This window comes from Acanthopagrus latus, chromosome 11 (genome assembly GCF_904848185.1).
Source record: "Acanthopagrus latus isolate v.2019 chromosome 11, fAcaLat1.1, whole genome shotgun sequence".
In the NCBI taxonomy this organism is placed as follows: Eukaryota; Metazoa; Chordata; class Actinopteri; order Spariformes; family Sparidae; genus Acanthopagrus; species Acanthopagrus latus.
Genome location: NC_051049.1, coordinates 12,206,512 through 12,228,298, shown reverse-complemented (window position 1 = coordinate 12,228,298; position 21,787 = coordinate 12,206,512). Strand labels below are relative to the sequence as shown.

The window sequence follows — 21,787 nt, the reverse complement described above, 5'->3', positions numbered from 1 at the left end:
GGTGTTAATGATCTCATCAGAGCTGAAAACAAACGGCTGATACTTTAGACAGCTGATTGACAGAAAGCAAATTTGCAACAGTTTCATTCAGTTTGTGAAGAATGTCAATAGTTGCATTTTTATGAAAGTTATGGATTGTCAATTTAAAGAAAGCTATTCAAAAATGTCCCCTGGAGAATAATGATGGATATTTTTTTCAAGGAAATTGATTGATGATGTAAGTAGCAGTCTAGACTATTTTCATCTAGGGCCTAGATATTCTGACACACATGATCTCGTAGGTGTTATTAAAATATGATTGTCTTACATGCATTTCAATAAGCTTTTATCTAAAAAGAAATATCATTAAAAAAAATAACAGTTGTTCACCAAATTGTCAGACTGCAGAATGCCTGCAGCGGTGTTTGGGTGGGTAGTGTGTGTAAAATGTCATTCACAAGAAGGGCAGAAGTCAAGTTTTCCCAGCAGAATATTGCATTGCAACCAAAAGATCAGTGTTAATCAATTCAGGTCAGTGGTCATACCCTTGTTGCTGATCAGTGTATTTGTCAGACGGTTTCTATAGTAACATCATGTCAAACAGCCTGGTATCTCTGTAACAACAGACCACATTCTGTGTGTGTGTGTGTGTGTCCACACAGTCAGGCCCAGCAAAGCAAAGAGAAAAATGTGGAGTTCCCTCAGCAGCAGCTGTAAAGCTCGCTAAACGCTCACTGTTCCCTTCAAAATAAAAGTGAGATGACGCTGAAAGCTTGTATACTGGCCCCTGAATGATTAAATGCTTTTTTAAAGGCTTTTTTTTATTTTGAAAATACACACAGGAAGTTGCTACATTGTTATTGTTGCCTGCATGACAGGTGTTGTGTTTACACGTGGGGGAGAGAGAGAGAGAGACAGAGAGAGCGAGAGAGAGAGAGAGAGAGAGGCGCTCAGCAGCATCCCGTCCTGCAGGAGTGTGATGCAGCCTCACGGAGGAGAGCTGAGCTGAACCGAACCGAACACCGAACCGAGGAGACAGAACCGACAGGATGTCCCGTCTCCACATCAGGAGGATCCTTCTCGCTCTGTGTTTGGCTCCAACTGTGAGTGACTTGTATCAACTTTACCTCTGTGAGAGAACAATGATAATGAGATAAATGACCATATTTTGTAACATAGACAACATGATGAAGCTCTCTTTCACAGGACACCAGAGGTGTGTGAAAGTACCCGAGCCTCTGTGAGAGATCTTTGGGAGAGCTGATTTAACAACAGCTTTCTGATCAAGACCAAAATGAACGTGACCTGAAACAGGTGTTCACACATCACCTGCCACCTCTAGACCCGTGTTCTTACAGCAAGTTGTGGAAGTGATAGATTCGGAATAAGTGTGAAGTGAGTGTGTGTGTTAAATGTTCAGCGGTGCAGCTCCAAGATGTGTTAATCGTTCTGTGTGTGTGTGTGTTTAAAATTAGTATTCCTGTGTTTTACTCCACAGGTTTCCTAGAATTCACTTGTTCTTGCTTAAATCTGCTTCTAAAATGAGGTTTCCACTGGTTTCATAGTAACAGACTGAATATCTTTGGGTGTTGGACTGTTGGTCCGACAAAACAGAAGCTTTTCATCGGCCACGTTGGGCTCTGGGAAACTGTGACGGCTTTTATAGATGAATCTATTATTCACTGAGAGAATAATCTGCAGATTCATCTTTAATTTAAAAAAAAAAAGAGATGATCATTTGCAGCTTTAATGGGCTGTTATTGTCGCCTTTGAACTGTCATTATTTTATCATTAATTTGTACTCATTACTTGTACTTCTGGCTAGAAAGACTTAATATGCATTGTGTTTGTACATATAAAAATGTCATATTAAATATGTATAGTATGCATGTGCATTTGTGAAGATAAATTGGATATTGGTGCATGTATCCATGAATTCACATTATTGAAATCAGGAGAGTGAACACCACAACCACATTATCAGCCGTCTACGCCGTTTGTGCAATTTGTCTTCGCTGATCGGCTGTGCAGAATCCATTCAGGCGACAATCTGCTGTGCGCGTGTGCCTTTTGTGCAATCACACCCGCAGCACCTTTGTTTTACCGGCCACCTCGCTAATTTCCATAATGGGGTAGAAATATGAGAGGCAGGCAAACAGGTGGTGTGATGATCGGCGTGGCACAGAGATGATGGGAACAGGGCAGACACTCATCACTGTGCTCCACTTCATTCTTTTCTCTTTCGCTGCTCAGGATCGCAGAGAATTATAATGAACCACCGAGCTCCATTCATGTTGCTATCATGAGTGTGCCCAGGGGGATTGAGGTTTTTATATCACAAAGTTGAGTTTGTCCCAGACATGTTTAGCCACCAGCACCTTCTCTAAAATCAGTAAAATGTTGCTTTGCCTTAGTTTGGTATTAGTAACATTTTAGTCTAGGCCACTTTAACCGGACAGCAACTAATGACTACAACCCAGTAACCGAGAACTATTGACAGGACACCTTGAACTGCAAACAATCAGTCAATCATGACTCTCTCTATTATGAATTTTGGATCCATGGAGGTTTCTTTTTTACGTTTGTGCTGCGGTAAAGCGATTTAAAAATCTGTGAAATCATCATAATTTAAAATCTCTAGGTAGAGCAGGAACTCATGGGTGAGTGTATTGATGACATGTTTTCTTAGGCTGATAATAATTATGTTGTTTTTGTTGTATGCGCCAGACGAGCACTTCTTATTGGAACTGAACAGGCGCCCTGTTTGCGTTGACAGTCTTTTTTTTAAATCTATGCAGTCCATTGGCTTAGCCTATGAAACACGAAACTGCTGACTAAACGGGGAGTTGTGGTTTGGCCTTATCACACTTGCATTGAACAATCATGCTCTAAAATGTAAATAACGGGTCTTTAGATATAAGTTAGTAGGCAGGTTTTCTTTGTCTTAACGGTACTCAGCTAACCATTTCCCTGTTTTCAGTCCTCATGAGTGGCGTCAATCGCCTTGCCTGTCTCTCAGCAAGAAATCGTATATGCATATTTACCAAAATGTGTATTAAGTGTATGAACTTGATACACTGTGATAGGCTGTGTTTTGTGCCATCTGATCGACCGACCATGTTTCACGTCTTCTTGCTGTGCCACCGCTACGGCTGCAGCAGCGTGAAAGTGCCCCTCGTTCCCTGTTGAAAATAGAAAGCAACATCTGCAAAGTGAGCGCAATCCAGTGGCCCCTTTTTGGGTAGTTAGTGGATAATGGGCTTCACCTCTCAGAGAACATTTTTACAGCCAGACTGCATGCAGGCTCACCTGGCAGCGTGAAGTGGTTACGCATTTAGTTACATGGCTCATATCATCCAGATTTACCTTATGCGGCTCATCCATCTCTTTACCTCGCCTATGTCTGATGCTGTTTCTTTTAAATGCAGCACAGTGTCTCGCTTAATCCCACCACGCAGTTGAGATGCGTGAGCACGTCATGCTTATATACAAAACTGACTCTGGCCTTTATTTCGCTACCCTTGTCTCCTCTTTTGGGGGCTTTGCTCGCATCCACTCAACTGCGCATCATTCTTATGTAGAGTGAAACGTCTTCACAGCGTCCATGTAAATGGAAGGGAGGGAAGCTGTGCGTGGTTCATGGCACCCATCTGACAAATGCTGAGATTTGGCTGTGCGCTTTATGGTAACATGAGCGCATATGCTTTCTGCCTTGACTATGAATGCCTTTACACTGGCGGCGTTCATGCCATCGTAAACAGTGCCAAGCGCTTGCTGTGCAGCAGAGAACAATATGCCGCCGTATGCATCCATGGTGCTCTCTTCAAACTCTGATCGGATTCAATTTTTCAGCAAGAGGCGAAGTAAACAATTTTTTTTTTTCTTTTTTACATGTACCCCTAGCCTGCCTTTGAACAGGGAGCACAGTAATTGCTTGCCTAAATTGCACAATAACACCTCTCATTAGCTTATTAGCATAGCATTAGGAACAAAGAGGACTGGCAGCGATTTGTTCTGGATGCTTCCGACACATCCGTTCCTTGTTGGTTTAGGGAGAAATGGCGCTGAGAGCTCGTATATTTGCTTCTGCCACAGCAACCGTCAGGAGGATTGTGTTCAACTCCAGTTTCATGTTTGTGGTTACATAATGCGTCCGCGTTAAATACATTGTTTAATGTATCTAGTTTATCCTGCAGGTAACTGTCACTCTGCACAAACACTAGTGACGCAGGCCTATGTTTTTTCCAGAGATGCCCATTATTTATGCATGCGTGAGATGCCAAAAAGGTTCACAGGTGAGACACAAAATGAGAAAATGAAAAATCAACAAATATACAAATATATCTGGATGAACAAAAACAGCACTTTTGCAAAGGCAGACATTTGCCTTTTAAGATTCACCTGACTGAACAGGAAGATAGCTGTTTCGATAGATGTTTTGTGTACATGTACGACTTCGATGATTAGATATTAGAAATTGTGCTTTTTATTATTTGCAACTGACTTTACAGACATTGTGTTTTCAATGTCCAATGCGATTTTGTCTGTGCCTTTCATATACATGCATGGCTGTGGGAGCCAGGGCACTAAATTTTGCGATTTAATAAGGGAGTCTGGGGAATTTCTCTCCCTCTTCATCGCCTTGCTGTTTTTGACTGTAGCTGAAGTGGCTGCTTTGACCTATAAAATGTTGCTGTTGTGTAAAACTTCTCAGCACCTCCACCTGTGACTGACTTCCTGCATCCCTGCATATCTGGTGCTGCAACCCTGAAAGATTACCCCTGAGTTTGGGGTTAAATTCCCAGTGTTTTCCAACAACAGCAGCACCCCCCTCACTCATTTCACACGTAGCAAATCAATGCACATTATGATAATAAGAAGCTGTCTATGCAGTGCGTACTCAGTCATGTAATTTCCTGAAATGGCTCCAGGTGTGTTTGTATGAGTGCAGATGTGGCCGTTTCCGTCCTCAGGGAACTCAGAGATCTAGTTAATGGAAATGTTTGTAACCCACAGCCAGCTCATCCCATTGGATGGCACTCAGAGAGCTGGTGAGAGGGGAAACCGGAGTCATCCAGCGGGAGTGTTTGTGGTCCCAGAGGAATTTAGCTTCTGAAGCTTCTTTTGGTGCAGTTTGATTGTGTTTCCCCCTTCAGGTCTTTAGAAATGAGATGGAACTATGCTGGATAAGGGAAAAAAAAGGCTGCCTACCAATGATATATATTAAATCATGTATCTCTCAAAACCAAAAGAGAGACTCAAATAGCAGCCTCAAAATTACTCGGCTTCGGAAAAACAAAATGCAAAACATTCTCAAAAAATTTAGAGTCATTTTGGAAATGGAGGGACATCATGATTATCCGTCAGCCCGTGACTACCTCATTTTATACTTGCTTTTCTGCTTTGGTCTTATTTTGGCTTTTTTAGTGCGTGCTCTTCTCTCATACCTGTGGCCATCACACTTGCCAACCACTATGACTAGAAGATGATGTCTTCAAGGCCCATGCATACTGAATTTAAAAAAAAAAACAAAAAACAACAAAAAAACATCATTATGGCAGTGACTAATGAAATCAAGTTGTTTTGCTGCTCTCGAAGTCATTAACAGCATCATTAAAACCCAACAGTGAACCTGGGGCAACAGTAATTATCACAATCAAGGCCTTTTCTGACATTTTCAGCGTTCCTTAATAATAAAGATCAATGATCAAGGTTGAATATGAAAGGATGTGATTATTGTATGGCCACAACCTTGCCATGAGAATTCAAATGAAGCAGAAAGACATTGTATGAGGAAACGCAGTGTCACATGTTGTCAAAGCTAATACAAAGAGACCCGACCTGCTGCTCTGACCTTTACATTCAGGACCGCTTACATTCACCAGCAGCATGATATAAATATGAATGACACTTGAATGTGACCCAGAGTAGTTCAGCACACTCAAGCGAGACACTTCACACGCCAGCTTCAACCTCCTCAGTCAGCATGTACACAGTATAGTCAGTTTTATTGATCATGCGTTTGAAATAAATTAGAGATCTTGATTGTTTTCTCAAGATAACACCGAAAAGCATACGCTTCACATCACAACAAACAAAACGCACTCATTTACTATGAAAAATAATGGAAGTGAGGCGACATCTGCTGTCACGCTCGTTGACAAAGGTGCTACTATCGCACGTTATTGAAGAACTGGAACAATCAGTGGGCTGTCTGACTCTCCTGTATTCATTTTGATCTTTCCACCCAACTTTAGCTGTCAGCAGCAAGTGTCATACATTGCAAACATAATTCTTATTCAGGAGAACCTTAGGTTTCAGTGTAGCTTATTTCAAGTCTTTTTTTTTTTTTTTTTTTTTTGAAAAGACATTCTTGGGTGTTTATGACCTCCTTATGAATATCTGTCTACATCGAACTTTTCCATGTTGCAGCCATTTATTATCCCAGGTAGTGTCATCCTGTATTTCATTGACTGACCATGTAAATGTGCCCAAAAAGTAAGTAAAATGAATCATAAATCATCACGACAGAGGAAATCTAAGCAAAATGGATCTTTTCAGTATGTGAGAACTAACACAGTACATTGATGTTAATACATGCTCTACTTAACACACCCTACTCAGTATACCTCCTCCATTCACCTCTTCCCAGGCATCCCCCAGACACCCCCCTTGCATCGGTCTGTTTCCTTCTCCTGGACGAGATGTTCTTATTTGTGTCAGTCCGAGGTAAAAATCAGTCAAATGCAAATCTTGTTATTCTGTATCTATTTGACATATGGGAACAAATGAACGAGCCGAGGCAGACACAGCAGGTTCTCGGAAGGATGGAGCAAAGAGTGGTCGGAGGTTAAGGCAATCAGCTGTGTCATAAGGGATAAACTCATTTAATGATTTTTTTTTTTTTTTTTTTACGAGAAAGCAGTTGCTGCTGATGGCTCACAACGCACAACGAGTCACTGACCTTTAAAAATTGACGTGCGTTTATTTTCCCAGACGTGTGACGTGCCTTTTAATGCAACTACAGACCACCGCTGTGTCTTGCTGAAACGTCCCTATGTATCTAATAAAGCATCCCTTCCTTTTTTTTTGTTCTTCCGTCCTTCTTCCCTGCCTGTAGGCGTTGTCGAGCCTGCACCCTGAATGCGAGCTCATATTCCAGCTGAAGCGAGAGGAGCTCAGCTGCCTCCAGGACGTTGCAGAGCAGGCCAACAGAAGCACGGAAGGTGTGTTTTCCATTTTAACATCGTGCTGCCGTAGTTACGATATGATATATATTGCAAATGTTCCCCATTAAGTGTAACAGTCCGGGCTGGGATTAATGCCTCGCAGAGAATCATCAGTTGTCGGCGCAGATTCTTGATGGCATCCCAATGAATGCGCACTGAGTGATCGATCAGTGATGCGTCTGCAGTGGAGAACATTAAAGAAAGTTACGTAAGGATGTATGTGTGTAATCTACCCCAAGACAAAAGGTCCTGCCGTGGGATCTACAGTACTAACTCATTCTTGTCCTAATAGGATTCGCTCAGAGGCGGACGGTAAGGCATTGAAGAATGTTGTTGGGGGTGTTTTGTGCACGATACACCCCATTTACCTCTGCTGCACCTCCATGGGCACATATTTAAACTGTGTGCAATTCAAGCACCGGTGTGCATACAAATTCATTAAATTCTCTTTTCTGATTAACTGCCCTTGCAGACACATACCCCCCCCCCTTTTTTAAGCCTCTCTTCTCCTAAATCTCCTCCGAAAAAGGTTGCCAGCCATTCTGGGATGCAGTCGTCTGCTGGCCTCACGCAGTCGTTGGGGAGACGGTCCAGCGAGCTTGTCCTGCGATCTTCTCCCTCTTCAAAAACAACACAGGTGACTAAAGGGGTGAGAGGGGAGGGAGGTGAGTGGTGTTCAGGCTGAGATAATGACGAGAACAGTGTGTACACCGGTAGGCAAAAAACAAATTAAATGCTCTGAGAGGCGCTTTTATGAAACACTCTGATTCCTCTGTATGAACTTTACGGGAAAACAAGACCACCTGCGAGAAAACTGGCCATTTATGTGTGAGCTTAGTTATTTCTCATGCCTTCACCACGCTGGTCATATTATCCTGGTCAGATGATTCATGAAATGATGTAGAGTTGGCATCGGAAACAAATGAACAAATTAAGTTAACTCTTTCGTGTATTGTGTATATGTCGTCTTTCTTTTACTCGATTTTGAAACATGTGCACAGGCTGGTAAGATCGAGATCTTTCCAACATGGTGACCAGGATTGAAAACCACTGTGTTGATTCCTCCTCAGAGATTTTGCTGTGTGGATTAGAGACACGTGGCTTCAAGATTTGGTGATCATTTTCGGTCTGAACAGTTCTGGTGATGGACCGTGTTGGATTTCTCCTCTTGGTTTTTTCATCTTCCTTTTCTTCGTCCTTCTTCTTCTACTTCTTTCTCAAAATGTCAGGCACTGACTCACTTATTTGTTTTCATGTGCTCACGCTCGCTAGATTGTCACAGGAGACTGCAATCAAATTAGTTTTTTTCTTTAGGAGATTAAATGATTTGTGAGGAGGCACCCATATAAATGATTTACAGTGAGCAAACAAGAAGTACCTTGGCACGCTGTGCCTCTGAGGATATATATCAGTGTCTGAACAGGAGCATGCCAACAGTCCTGTGAGGCTGAAATTATGCACATAGATGCTCGAGCTAAATGCTATAATGTCACATTTATGTACAGTAGTTTAAAGATGGGAATAATTCCCAGGTACACAACTCATGATCATCTGACAGCTCAAGAAGGATAGATGAGTTAGTTGTGTGAGGGTTGAAAAAACACATGCATCAACCAAATTACAAAAAAAAAAAACCTTAATAGATATCGCAAAACGATATTCGCAAAACACAACATGAAAATTCTGATACAGTATAACAATCAAGTGAAACACTAAAAAAAATCCCAATATCCCTAACTAAGATGATAATAATTAAAAGATAGCAAAATATGAAACAAAATTAAGCATCCTAACAAAATATAAACAAACAGGATAATACGTGAAAAAAACATGTGATGAGAAATTGGGAACTGACTAGAATAAATTCAACTTACTAACGGCACAAAAATCCCCTCCTGGAAAGAACGACAAGCCCGTCAACCAACATTTCCATCCCAAGAGCCACAACATTTTAGTAAGTGAGTCTAATCTAAAGATGTTCTCCTCATGGTTGACATTTTGATCGCTCCATGTTTCACCTCAGGTTCAGTGAGCCGTAACTGCACCGGCAGAGGATGGTCCAGACCTTTACCGCCGTACCACGTCGCCTGCAGTGTGGATGATGACATCCCTGAGGTGAGGGTCGTTGGGGCGAAGCAGGTGAAGTAAAAGGAACCTCCAGAAGAAGCGAATAAGAAGCATGGAGGGGATGCAAAAACTGGGGGACAAATGCAGGAAGAGAAACTACCTGCTTCGACTTCACGAACAAACTAGACCAAATGAACTAAATAACTTCTGTTCAAACATTAAATACTATAAATGTGCCTCAGGTGAGAAAATACTTTTGCAAGGCAGTAAGTGAATCAAACGTCGCCCGTCTGGTAATAGCTGAAATTATCTTCTTTCACAAAGAGAGACTGGCGCTTAATCGTACTGAGCAGTATTTTTGGGGGGAATAATTATAAAAATACTCCCTTTGGTGCGATACAGAGCGTCTTTTGTCTCGCATTAATGAAAACCTTTTAAGTCTTCCACTTTCAGAAATGTAAAGTCACCAATTACAAGTTCGGATGCTGCTGTAATTAAGGAGCTTTTTCATGTCCTTTTTTAGGCCCGTCACACTGCCATTACACCCAGACTCAAAGTATAGCAAAAGCTTTCTCGCAGTTACGATCTCGTCATCTTTTCAATGCGGCCGAGTCCCAAGCTTGTCCTACAATTTGGTCTCACTCTGAGACATTTTACTTCATTTCAATACATGACGGCATGTTAAAGAAGCTTACAGAAACGTCTTTCACGTCTTGTTTTTTCAGACGGAGCAGTCATACTTTGCCACAGTGAAGCTGATATACACCGTCGGGTACAGCATCTCTCTGGCAGTGCTGGCTGTCGCTGTGCTCATCCTGTTGCTCTTCAGGTAGGAACACTGGAGGAGTACACAAAATCTGACTTTTACCAGTTCTTGGCCTTTGTCAACATTTACTGTGTTTTTAATGTGATGCTATGGACATGCCTTGTTTGTAGCAATGTTCTAGTGTCGTTCGTAAATGGATTTGTTTCTGGTGGAGAGGTACAAGACAAGACTGATACCACTTAGCCTAGCCTAGCATAAAGACTGGTATCAAGAGAAGACAGCTTGCTTGCCGCTGTCAAAAAGGGCGAAGAATTTCAAAGGTCTTTTACTTAACAATGAATTTAAGCCTACTAATACACATCTTATATCCTGTTGTTTGTTTTGTACCAGAAGTGTAAAATCACTGTTGCAGATGGAGCCCCGAGCTAGCAGGCTGAATCTCAATCTCAGTCTCAATCTTCTCATCTAACTCTCCAATATGGCAAATATATGTGTTCCCTAAAATGTTGTGCTTTCGTGCTTTCATTTTGCAGATATTGACCCTGAAACCCAAATTAAAAGCCAGTCATTGAATCATTACAGTTGTTACTTGTGGCAAAAAACAGTGAGGACCCAAATGCAAGACACTCAGGAGGCAGGCAAGGCACAGAACAAAGAGCAAGCTGTTTTAAAGTAAAGCTGTAAACAAAAGAACGATGAATCCAAAAATCCAAAATGCCAGCCACAAATGGAAACAAAAACTGAGGGAGCAGGCAGGGGCAAGTCGAAGAATTGAACTGAATAATGCACAAACCAGTTAGGCGCCGGGGAACACGAGTCGCAGAGCAGGACCGAGGAGCAGAAAACGCAGGGCTGACACGGGGAAACGGAACAGACGAATGAACAAAGCGAACAGGAAGTAGCTAAATCAAAAACAGTGCTGTGATGCCTCCGCGTAATCGACTCGTGAGAGGGGTGGCTCGCTCCGCATCCAGTGTCACGAAATAATGACCACTCACAAATGACAGCGCAGTGCCAAAACTTCCATCTCTATTAAAAATCTCATTTGCTGTAATGTTTCTCAGACACCGAACATTTTTAATGGTCTCATTTTACTTGCTAATTTGCTTTGGTTTTTGCTCTTTTTCGACGCTAACCTCACATCAAACTGGTTTTGCCTGCCAGTGAAAAACCATGGAACTATAATAACATTGTAGCTGTTGATAGATGTTTAACAATGCGGTGTGAGACTGTGTTGTAAAGCAGAATTTTTTTTTTGAGTGTGTGGCCGTCTTGTACACTAATCAAAACACGTGGCTGGGATAGTTTTTGTGAAGTAGGACCATTGGTTCTCCACCTGGGGGTCACGAGTTATCCTCTAAGGGTGGAGGCAAAAAGTTACATATTTTATGCTGGGGAACAGTTCTTACATGGCATTACCTGCACCGGTGATATTATTAGAGTGAATCTCAACACCGCTGCAGCTGATTTATTGCACGTTACCTGATCTTTCAACAGGAGGCTGCGTTGTGCCAGGAACTTCATCCACATCCAGCTCTTCATCACATTCATCCTGAAGGCTGTCGCTGTGTTCATAAAGGATGCGACGCTGTTCTCAAGCGAGGACACGAACCACTGCACCCTTTCCACAGTAAGATGCGACGTTGAGGACGAGAGGTTCTCGGCCATATTGAGAAATTCCTGCGGGGCAAATTTGCCTGTTCTGCATCGCTCTCTGCGCTTATCGCCTGAGCACCTCCTCTCTGATACTAATCCCTCGCTATAATTCACTTTATCTCCTTTCTTTTCCTTCCACTTTCTTCTGTCCAGGTTGCCTGCAAGGCTTCTGTGGTCTTCTGTCACTACTGCGTCATGGCAAATTTTTTCTGGCTCCTGGTGGAGGCGCTCTATCTTAATTCCCTGCTGCTTTCGTCCTTCTATCGCAGTCGTCGATGCCTCTGGGGCTTCAGCCTGCTGGGTTGGGGTGAGAAACCTTGACGTGAAATGTCCCCAACATTTGTATTGTTGGGCTGCAGAGTTTGGTTCCAATATGAGATATCCCACACTTTCAGACACAGTATTCTTATAAAAAGACTAAACAAAAAGGCGGATGTTAAGGTAACAGATGAAAGGTTACGCACAATGAGGCTTCAAAAGACTGTATCATTTCTACTAAAGATACTTTAGTTTTCATCTCTGTATTAGAAAAATGTCGGCTCAGGATGAGACACACTTGTACATTAGGGGAAAGAGAAAGATGCCAGAGAAATGAAGATCTATCTGACCATTAGTGACTAATGTGGCCAAAATCAAGTAGTATAACAACACAAGGGGTCAGCCCTATGTTCCCACGACCCTATGGTAACACATTTCTAGGACATTTTCAAAATTAGGTTTTGTGTTCCTACATTTCCCTTCAATTTAAGCCCTAACCTCCCACAAGATTTTTTGGAAGCACTTTATAGTAAATGAATGAATGAATGAATTAGCAATTGGTTGGGATTAGGGGTTAGGGTAAATTTATGAAAAAGGAAATGTGGGAAAATAGGGCCTAATTTAGAAAAAAAATCTTAGAAATGTGGGAACATAGGCATGAAGTTGGCCAGTGCAGTCACTGGTTTGTGTTAGCTGCAACACCGTTGTTACTTCTGTTCGTGCAGCCAGTACATTACAGCATGTACAGAGAGTTTTGGGGTTTTTTTTCATCTTAGAAAATATCCCTGTAATTAGAGGCTTTGGACACTCATTCTTCTTGGAGTGCACAGATAGTACACTGTGTGATGATGTGATGCGCAGCTTGCATTCGGTTTACAACGTAGCTCATCCTTTCAGAAGACGTTTTGCTTTGCACTGCAGATGTCCAGCTTTGTTGATTAACGTGCCAGGTCACTTAATCTTTAAATCTACAAAATGGATGTAGGATCTTGATGTCAAAAAATCCCCCTAGCTCTCCTCACCTCTTTGTTTTCTTCAAGCGTTTCTTATTGCTAGGTTGAATAAACAATTACCGGGAGCATTGGAATTGGTAGCTTTCCCAGTTCCAGTGTCGCCAGTGTATGTACCAGAACAAGAGGATCCTGCTCTCTGCCCGTCTCTACATGGAGTGTTCTGTCCTGATTTGATAAAAAAGGGCAGGGACACCAGAAAAAGACATGGGTTACTGACCCAACAATAATCAACAGTAATTACTGTTGGAATACAGAGCTATTTGATTCTTATTTTAATAAGAACCTGACACTTAGAGCAGGTAACAAACAAAGTTTTTTTTAAAATGTGTGATACTTATGACATTGAAAATTATGTACGTAAATGAATGTCAGCTTTTTTCCAGGTATTGTCTCATATTTGGAAATTTGAGCACTTTGACAACACGAGTGACGAACACTGAATTAAGTAAGAGTTTCTGTAAACATTTAATACTAGAGATTAAAATTTGGACATTTATTTCTCCACAGTAAAGAACTGAAATAACGTTATTTTTTACTCCAAACACAGTCCCACTCTCATTAATTAGATATGTAGTGTATATCTATATTTTTTAACACAAACCAGCAGGAAGATTCATCATCATCCAAAATCAGATGCCTGATTTCAGTCTTTTTCTGAGCTGAACAGTTTAATATTTATTACAGATCTGGGTTTCAAACAATCTCACAGCTTTCTTTAGGGACAGCAAGAAGCCGACAGACAGCCATCGGCCAGCATCCCCAATTTATTACTGCAATATAGCCAGACACTCTCCTGGCTCAGTGGCATCGGCTGTAATTACCAAACAAACTGAATTAAAGCTTAAATCCCTGAGGCAGTCACTGCTAATGTATTAAATTATGTTTGTGGTTTGGATGTTCCTTCAAAAGTTGATTTCTTAAGAACTCATGTATGATTAAATGAAAGGCATCACTGCCACTGATCTCGGCAGCTGAAACGAATATAGAGATTTTGTCCAAGTAAGGCAAGGCTTTGATTCACAGACTGTATGTGAAGGGCACAAAGCCTCCGTGTACTTTCCAAAGGTGACATTCTGCTGTCTCATTATGATTCAACTGTGTATTGACTGTGTCTCACTGATGGTAGTTTTTCTTTTTTCTTTTCGTCTCTCCACAGGTGTGCCCGTGCTCTTCATCCTCATATGGATTGGATCCAGGGTTTACTTTGAGGACACTGAGTGTGTACAAACCTCCATTACTACTTTTTACTCCACAGGCACAATTATTTCTCATGTACATTAACAGCACACTTCAAGGTACCTCATGACCAACATTGCAATCAGAAGTACAGTGAGGGCTTCAGCATTCAGAGCCACAATGTAGAGCTTTAGCATTTTCTTGAAATAATCATCTGATATAGATTTTGACAATGAAATACATCCTCATGATTTTATGTCCTTAACCTTTTAAACAAATGTGTATTTATTTAAAAGACAATCTGCAGACTGACTACACATTTCTAAATGTCATCCTGTATAGATGTTGGGACATCAACGAGGACTCGCCCTATTGGTGGATCATCAAGGGACCGATTGGTGTGTCTATAGCGGTAAAAGCCAACACAGTTGCCAGAATAAATGTTGGCACGTTACATTTCTGCAAACCACAGTTATGATTTAAATCTGTACATTTCATGACAACACACTCACATTATAGACATCGGGTCAATTTCCATTTGTGTTTGTTGTGAGAGAATCAGGTAAGCAAGAACATGATCTTTTCCTAACCCTAACAAAGTGGGTTTTGTACTTAAGGGACATCATTGTCTGTTACTGATCACCCATTTCCCATTTCCTTTTGCTATCTCTGTCACTTTGCGAAACAACGATGACAACCTACAACCTATTAACCCACATGCTGAAAATGGCACGAACACTAATCTCTTCGCCAAGGTCACAAACATAAATAATCTAGCAGCTGAAACCTTTTCATTGCAGGGATTTAGCCATTTTCATTCTAGGGTTCACCAAGTTTCCCCTGACTCAGTTTTTGCACTATGTTTGGTTCCAGCGTCAGCCAAATATGATTGTGACTCCACAGTGCTGGCACAGTGCTGTGGAGATCATCATAATGAAATCTTCATCATAAGTACAGCATTGTCACAAAAAAGTCTCGAGCATAAACAAAGAAGCATGAAAGTTGCAACATAAAGAAAGCTCATTGTAATGGACTGTAAATTATGCACTGAGCAGGTTATAGATTAACATGTATACGATCTCTGATGAATTTGAAAAACATTGCTGCTGCCGTGACATTCAGTAATCACATTGCTGTGAGCACATTTGTTAGTAGCTGTCGAGGCTCTGTCCCTTTAAAAAGCTGCCTCTGATTTGCGTTCTTGCTTCGTCTATTAACAGGTCAATTTTATGCTCCTCATCAACATCATCAGAATCCTGATGCAGAAGCTCAATCCTCGGCTCATCCAGTTCAACAACTCCTCGCAGTACAGGTAATACTGCCCCAGCACACCAGTGACACGATTTTATCCCATTTTAAATACAGAGATATGTGACGAAGATGTCCATTTCAAACAGAAACAACCATTTATAAGCATTCTCTTTGAGTTTTGCGCTTATCAAAACGAACATTCATATTTTTCACTCTCTTTAATACTTTTCACTCTGAAAATTGGACACTTTGAAGTAGGGAAATATGCTCATTGTGTGGAAACTGTTGATTCACCGTTGTGGAAGCAATGCATAATTCATTCAGTCACTCCAGCGCCTCAAACGAGTCGGTCCGGCCACGTGCACCCTTCCACTTCCCAAAAGGCTTATCAGAAGCACTAATTGAAATAGACTCACTAATTGGCTGAAAGTGTTCAGGGACATCACGCATATCCGGTTCTGATAAAAGACACACAAAAGGTAAGTTAAGTGATGCTTGTCTTAATCACACCAGTTAGATTAATATGTTCTTCCACACATAAAAATCATTACCTCAACACTCACATTTGAATATCCCCACTTGTCATCACGCACCTGCTACTACTTTTCCACCCGTAAACAGAGGCTGTTTACAGACTGACGGACGCAAACACACACACACACACACACACACACACACACACACACACACACACACACACAGACGTACACACAAGTATCGTCCTGATCTCATGATTAGCATGTCTTTGGAGCAGCACATGCGGTTCCCTGAGGTAGCTTCACCTCCTGCGTCTCTTCTCCTTCCTCCTGTGCAACAGACGCCTGACTAAGTCCACCCTCCTCCTCATCCCCTTGTTTGGCACCCACTACATGTTCTTCAATTTTCTGCCCGACTACTTCAGTGTTAACCTGCGCCTCTGTATCGAGCTCTGCATGGGATCCTTCCAGGTATGCGCACACACACACACACACACACACACATACACACACAATCACTCAATATTCTGCCAGCAAAATATAGTGTTTGCTATAAGACCCTTACCACACACACACAGACAAACACACGCCCATACACACAATGCAATCTCTCCAGCGAACTGTAACATGTCACAAAACCCTCGTTTGCCTGATCAGTGAAGATGGGAGTGTGAATGTTCATCAAAATAAGTACATCTAATTTAGACAATTGTTCATGTTACTAGTCTTTAAATTGAAAGTCAAGGTTCTTGGAGTTGCTGTCTACACTTTTATTCCCTCACGATATCTCCTGCTTGCAGCTCTTTGAGGCTGTGTGTTGGCATGCTGACATGCATGTATAATAGTGAGAAAATTTACCATTGTGCATAAGGATGTTAACATGCTAGCATTTGCTAATGAGTGCTTAACAAAAAGATTGATGAGGCTGATGGGATTGTGATTAGTTTTGCTTGGTCCCTCCTCTTCTGGTATCCCCATGAAACCCTTTTCTTTAAAAAAAAAAAGAATATATATATCTGTATGGTACAGTTAGTAACATTGAGAGACAAATACATTGGTTTATCCTGTTTGAATTGTGCAAGTTAAAGACTTTGCTATTCAAATGCTTTGAGTTGTTTGTCTCCTCCCTCACACGACTGTTGGATGTGTAGTATTTCTAGTTTCGTATATTGTCACTGTCTTATACTTACCGGTAAGCTGTTTAAGGGCAGAGTACAACTTTGTTAAGATGAAAAAGGATTTTTGTGAATTGACAAACATCTGTCCGTCTTACTTCTATACATATATTTTACTGAAATAAGGTCCCGTGGTGGTCCAACAGAAGGGGAGCGACTTTGTCTTCTTTTTTGGGTCACAGCCCAAAACAGCTAACCTATGAAGAAGGGCTTAGTGGTGCTGTGTTGCTAAGAACGTGACGGAAGTTCATCACATCTGCCAAACACGTGCGACCACAGAGGAGTCAAGCGGCTTCTATGTCACATGTGGTACTAACTGGCTTGCTTGACCGGCCCCAAAATGACTATGTAGCTGCCTCCCTTCCTTTTGAGAAATTCAAATTCACAAGGCGCATGGAATATATCATTCAACAAGCTTTGTTCATCAAAAAGGTGAAACAAGAAAGACTGATATTATCGTGCATGTTTTAGTGTAAAGATAAAAGGAAGAGCGGTGGAGTGAACAGCCTTCATTATTCCACTCATGTTTGCCAGCTGTGAGTGGAACAGAACAGATTGCCCTACTTGTAAATTCTCATTCTTCGGCCTATCAGCTCTCGCTTGTGTCTGACATTTAAGCTGTCCGCCTTTTGATGATGCGTACCACTCCTAAATGTGAATGATTAAAACCGTCTCTCCTACAGGGGCTCCTCGTTGCCATTCTCTATTGCTTCCTCAATCAAGAGGTCAGTACGAGCAATACCACTCTTGAACATTTGCTATAACATAATCAGCAAATCACACAGATAATTTAAAGCCCTCTATTGCATAATAAACCTGTGTACCCGGATCGTATGCCGGCAAGAGGTGAGTGATTTAGAGCTGTCGGGTGCTTTCAGTGGAAAATAATTCGCCACTTCTCTTCACCTCATTGCATAATGGAGGGACCCCCGGCGCTTATGTTACCCATCGAGACTAATGTGAGGCCGACTCCACACTGTCTAAGGTCAACACCAGTCTGTGTTTAACACTCAGTGCAACCCATGTTCATCCATTTGGTGCTTTATGGCCACATGGGTAATGATATCTGTTTTAATATCTATCTCTACTCCTTTGTAGATTTAAGGAACTGATTTGAGTTACAGCTGTGGTCTGTCAGTGAATGGGAAAATATGTCCTAATGCTGATAATGACTTAATATCCAATATAATGACTTTGGGGGTTTTTTTGGTCAGGTTGTCATAGTTTAAAGAAATAGTTGAACATAGCAAAACAGCTGGCCTGACTCTGTCCCAGTGTAACAAAACCCACCTACCGGCATCTTTACAATTCACTGATAGGGAGGGAGATGGAAAATCCACTGCAGAGAAAATATGAAACTGTTGAGTAGAAAAAGTGATCAAGTCGGAGGGACGGATAGAATTATCATTCTTACGTGTAAACCAGTGAATTTGATTGCTAATAGGAATTTAATGCTAAGTGATGTTATTAGACCAAATCACAAATCCTGTGACATGTTCATGCGCCGCTCCCTAAATTGGCACTCAGTCATCATAACTTTGAGAGGCCGGGGTTTACTCCGTACCAGAACCAGTGTGTAAAAATGCCAATGTGTATTTTTATTGCGGGCTGTGTATCAGACTAAAACATGATTTTACAAGTTCTAGTAGGCAGATTGTGTTATTGTCCCCGAGCCTTAGTGCTAAACTACTGTAAGCAAAACCAGTTGCCAGGTGTTGCCTCACATTGGTTTTGATTTTCTCATCTAACTCTTAACAAGAAAGAAAATAAGTGCATTTCCATTCCAAACATAAATAAACCTATATGATATGCAGCATATGAGGTGTTACACGGCATCATCTTTTTGTTATTTTATGTGTATGTGTGTGTTGATGCCAGGTCCAGACAGAGGTCCACATGCAGTGGCTGAGGTGGCAGGAGAGGAGCTACGGGGTGGTGTCACCTGCTGCGAAGGGCAGTCAGATGGACACACCCTTCTAGTGGTGCCGTGACACGTCCTCGCCCTCCTCCTCTCGGACTGAATGTCACAGAGGATTGCTTCTGTGCACAGCATCATCTCCTAGTGCGCACCACACACCGCTTCTCGAGTCTGTACGCTTTCACTCCCTACTCTATCACGAACCATCAGCCCGACTTCAGGTGAACTTTTCCGCGAGGAATGATTCTGAAACTTCATGACATTTTACATACATTTTTTTAGGACAGATCAATTTCATATGCATATCCCATTGGACGCTGTGGCAACAACTCTAGAAAGGTCAGCTCCAAGATTTCCTTGGAGGCCTCCCCAGTCAAATTTTAAAAAAAAAGGGATAACTTTGCTGAGCTGAGGTAAGAAACTGAAGCCTGGTGAACATGTGATACACCAGACTTTCTTTAATGAAGCTGTGATATCAAGTTAAGCACAAATGATTCATCACTCGGCAGACATGAGAATTGATTGTTATTCATTCGTTTTATTTATTGGCTATTTCACATATCTTACACAATCATGTATTATTTATATTATCTAACGAGCACTGATTGTGATGTACTGCAAGTATGTTTATGATTTTTATCTTTGTACTTTATTGTTATTTATTTAATTCAGAGTAAGAATGGAGGTCAAAAAGAAAGTCCTCTGTATCAATATAGCTATTGACTGCAGCTTAATGAATGAATATCCTAAAGTCTACTCCTGTAAGCAGTGACATAAGCTGCTACAGTGAAGGTTTTTTTGGAATGAAAACACTCTTGAACTTTAGTGGCACACTGTTAAAAAACTGTCTACTTTAAGGTCAAAGCCAATGGAGCGTGTCGTGTTCTGTCATGTAGTGTTTGACTCAACCAATATGAAAAAGTCTCTGCATCTCCATTGCCACCTGGGACTTAGCAAATGGACTGGAAAACTTGAAGAGACACACTATCATGGTGAGCATTCTTATAGGACACTTGTCGTGCTTTTCCAAATTTTTTTCATTCCCTAAATGTGAAGATCTTGAAAGTTAAGAAGGTCGAAGCCTGGACCAATTGAAGCTCCTCTCTCCCACAGAAATCACTGCTGCTGAAATGTCTCAGCAGTAGCCCCGCCTTTGATTTGGTGACTTTGTGACATCACAGTATGTCACAGAGTCACATATTTGCATAATTTGTGCCTAGCAGCTAGTTTGGCACATAAAATTTTTTCAGCACCACTGTTCTGTTGTTGTTGTTCAGGGCACTAGTTTGGGCATTTGTGAGCTGGCCAATCAGAGCAGACTTTGTATTCAGGAGGCGGGGGCCTTAAAGAGACAGTGGCTGCAACCGAGTGTTTCATATGAGGAAATACAGAGCTGCAGCACTGGACTGAATGACAAAACTGTTTTTGAAACACTAAAGAATGTTAATCTATTCTAGTAGCAAACCAAAATAAAATTATGAACCTGAAAATGGACAAAATATGTCTCCTTTGATTATTCCAATCAATTTACAACTGTAGCTGCTTCTACTGCATGATTATAAAATGATTGACTGTTTGTTTTCTTCATATTTTATAACCTGATAAAAAGTTTATTTTATGTAACTGAAACATTTGTCTTAAACTGAATGTACAAAATATCCGCTGTCAGACTTTTGTTCTTTGTCACTTTTTTCTGTTGTTAAATTTCTATCTTTATCTGCCCTTCCTGTGCCTCTATCATGTTTAATGCAGGCAGATTTTTTTTTTTTTTTTTTGCTTCATAGAATCATTCTGCAACCTCTTTAACAAAACGATGATGTCATCAGCCAGCAGCTATGAATGTCAAATTATTTGTAAAAGCTAAACCATGAAAGCCATTGGAGAATTTTTATGGTTTAGTTGGGTTTAGGCACAAAAAACACAGTAATTTAAGTGATGTATAATAGAGCTTTCCATATGTTTTTATGTGTTTAGATTTTGATTCAGCAACCTGCAAATTCCAATTCCAATATTCGCTGGTAAAATACACAGCCTCTGGACTGGAACTAGGAATGGTAACACTGTCATCTTCGCTCAGTAGCTATCATCGAGTTCCCTTGAGCAAGGCACTAACATCATCCAGTTAACTGACAATAAATAAGCTCACCTCATCTTTGTTTACCAGTTCCTACTGAGGTTTGGACATCTCCTTTTTTCTAGGAGGACCTGGACAAGGCAGTAAAACAAACAACAGCGATCAAACAGATTATAATTCTAAAACTAGGATGAGAACATAGACAGCTAGAGATGATAGACTTTTAATAGAGTTTGCAGTAGTCTTGAGTTCTTCTGTCAATCCACTTTTTTCTGCTGCAGTGCCTGGAGCAGAAAACATGACGGCTCACTGCACCATTTCTGTCTCTATGTTAGGGACACACCGTAGGCAGCAGGTGTTAGATCTGAGATAATGAGTGACGATGTTGCATAATTTTCACTGAATCGCTTCATAGTTTAACAAATCAAACAAAATACCAATGACTCAGTCAATGTTTGAACTGGACAGAGATGCTACCAAACAGTACAGCCTATCATAAGAATAGAAAAATAATAAAATAAGTTTGACTTTACCAGCTTCCTTTGATGCATTTCTCTTAAAGTATTACTGTGTGTTGCATATTTATGAGAACAACTACCCCTGCTTTCTGTTTGAATTTAAATAACAGCATTCCAATGTCAGGTCGCAGAATGATTGAACATCAGCTGCTCCTGCTGTTCAACCCTCAACCTGGCACCAACGTGCTGCGTACAGATGAGCACTGGGGTTGCATTTCCTTATATCATCTG

The 21,787-nt window shown here is 41.2% G+C and overlaps 1 protein-coding gene across 3 annotated transcripts; it reads left to right on the top strand.

Moving 5' to 3' along the window:
• The first annotated feature begins 891 nt into the window (after positions 1-891).
• ghrhrl (growth hormone releasing hormone receptor, like) lies at positions 892-21,569 on the top strand. 3 transcript variants are annotated; one of them, XM_037115666.1, is made up of 13 exons: positions 892-1,082; positions 7,100-7,205; positions 7,738-7,845; positions 9,232-9,323; positions 10,001-10,104; positions 11,539-11,671; positions 11,851-12,004; positions 14,125-14,185; positions 14,487-14,556; positions 15,365-15,456; positions 16,213-16,342; positions 17,730-17,771; positions 18,925-21,569. In XM_037115666.1, the coding sequence occupies exons 1-13, from the start codon at positions 1,029-1,031 to the stop codon at positions 19,024-19,026; spliced, it is 1,248 nt and encodes a 415-aa protein (XP_036971561.1). In that variant the 5' UTR covers positions 892-1,028; the 3' UTR covers positions 19,027-21,569. The 3 variants fall into 3 exon arrangements, with proteins under 3 accessions (XP_036971561.1, XP_036971562.1, XP_036971563.1); XM_037115667.1 differs by lacking the exon at positions 17,730-17,771; XM_037115668.1 differs by lacking the exons at positions 9,232-9,323; positions 11,851-12,004.
• Positions 21,570-21,787: the final 218 nt, after the last annotated feature.

Bases quoted from the DNA above. Each gene is read 5' to 3' on its own strand.
- ghrhrl (XM_037115666.1), top strand. From the start codon at position 1,029: ATGTCCCGTCTCCACATCAGGAGGATCCTTCTCGCTCTGTGTTTGGCT. The intron at 11,672-11,850 runs GTAAGATGCGAC...TCTTCTGTCCAG, and splicing joins ACCACTGCACCCTTTCCACA to GTTGCCTGCAAGGCTTCTGT. The intron at 16,343-17,729 runs GTATGCGCACAC...TCTCTCCTACAG, and splicing joins TCTGCATGGGATCCTTCCAG to GGGCTCCTCGTTGCCATTCT.